This window comes from Morone saxatilis, unplaced genomic scaffold (assembly GCF_004916995.1).
Source record: "Morone saxatilis isolate NCDOM2014 unplaced genomic scaffold, NCSU_SB_2.0 Contig7, whole genome shotgun sequence".
Classification (NCBI taxonomy): Eukaryota; Metazoa; Chordata; class Actinopteri; family Moronidae; genus Morone; species Morone saxatilis.
Window position 1 is genome coordinate 3,785,049 of NW_023340246.1, and position 1,467 is coordinate 3,786,515.

The 1,467-nt window shown below is 34.5% G+C and overlaps 1 protein-coding gene across 1 annotated transcript in view; it reads left to right on the forward strand.

Moving 5' to 3' along the window:
* LOC118340929 (trace amine-associated receptor 1-like) overlaps positions 1 to 1,467 on the forward strand; it is a 5,942-nt gene that overhangs the window by 2,240 nt on the left and 2,235 nt on the right. The window contains exons 3-4 of the mRNA XM_035679092.1: positions 1 to 112; positions 185 to 489. The exon at positions 1 to 112 is cut by the window's left edge and continues 104 nt beyond it. Of these exons, the coding sequence (XP_035534985.1) occupies positions 1 to 112; positions 185 to 489 (417 nt within the window). The remainder of the gene's footprint in view (positions 113 to 184; positions 490 to 1,467) is intronic.

Below are 1,467 nucleotides of genomic sequence, written 5' to 3' on the forward strand. Positions count from 1 at the left end.
AACTACCTCATCCTGTCTCTGGCTGTGGCTGACCTGCTTGTAGGAGTTGTAGTTTTTCCTTTCAGCATGGCATTCTCTGTAACCTCATGTCTGTTTAATGAGAATTTATTTTGTAAAATACGAGACAGCTTTGATATATCACTGTGCACATCTTCTATTCTGAACCTATGTTGTATTTCTATAGACAGATATTATGCAGTGTGTCAGCCTCTGACATACAGAACTAAGATAAATGTTCATGTTACTGTGATAATGATCCTGGTGAGCTGGAGTGTTTCTGTTCTAGTTGCAATTGGCATCATAATTGGAGGATTCAGTCAAGGATCATGTGAAGAAATGTGCTCAGTTCATATTGTAATATCAAACACTATGGGACCTATTTTCTCATTTTACCTCCCAGCAATCATAATGCTCTGTATCTACCTGAAGATTTTCCTTGTTGCACAGAAACAGGTGAACAGCATCCAGAGCACAAAGTCTGGAGCAACTGTCAGTAAGATGGAGAGAAAGGCCACCAAAACTCTGGCTATAGTTATGGGAGTTTTTCTCTTATGTATGACTCCTCACTTTCTTTATCTTGTTTTTCTGCCATTAGCCCATGAAACCCCTCCACTTCCTGTGATTGAAACACTTAACTGGCTTACATTGTCAAATTCAATGCTGAATCCCTTTATATATGCTTTCTTTTACAGCTGGTTCCGATCAGCCTTTAAAATGATAATTTCTGGAAAAATATTCCAGGGTGACTTTGCTAACTCAAGACTGTTCTGATATTTTTTTTTTACAAGTTATAAAACACTCTCAATTTATTACTGAAGCCTCTATATTACCTTACTAATCTAGAGTTTAAATTTTAACATGCCAATAAACATTTCACTGCTGAAATACGAATTTATATGCCTATACTTTGTGTACATTTTTATATAGCCAATATAAATAATATAAACACCAATTACAACAGCAACACTTTTTTTAATACAGTGTTACAAGATTTTACATGAATACTTAAACAACAGTGACTAAAAAGCCAAAAAACATTGATAAATCACAAGGCTACAAAAGGAGGAAATTAATAGCTTGGATCAAAATTCATTATATCATTACTTTTTAATAAAGGTTTGTTTCGAAAGGTTTTTGTGATTGATGGTCCAACCATCATACTGGTTTACATAGTATACCACATAATCCTCAAACAGATAGGTTTTATTAGATAACTATTAGATTTTAAGTTTGTGTCGCTCGAGTGGCAACATGTTGGAACAGCTTGCATTACTTTCTGTGTATTTAGTTTTTTCACACCAACAAAAGGGATATTGTTTACCTTTATGTCACAAACAGGCTTAATGAAGGGGGGAGTCAACACAAGCAATAAACTTAAAGCTGCAGCAGGTAACGTTCATGAAAATAACTTTTTGTCTTATTTGCTGAAATTTTCACAGTTGTGCATGAGACAGATAATCTGTAAAA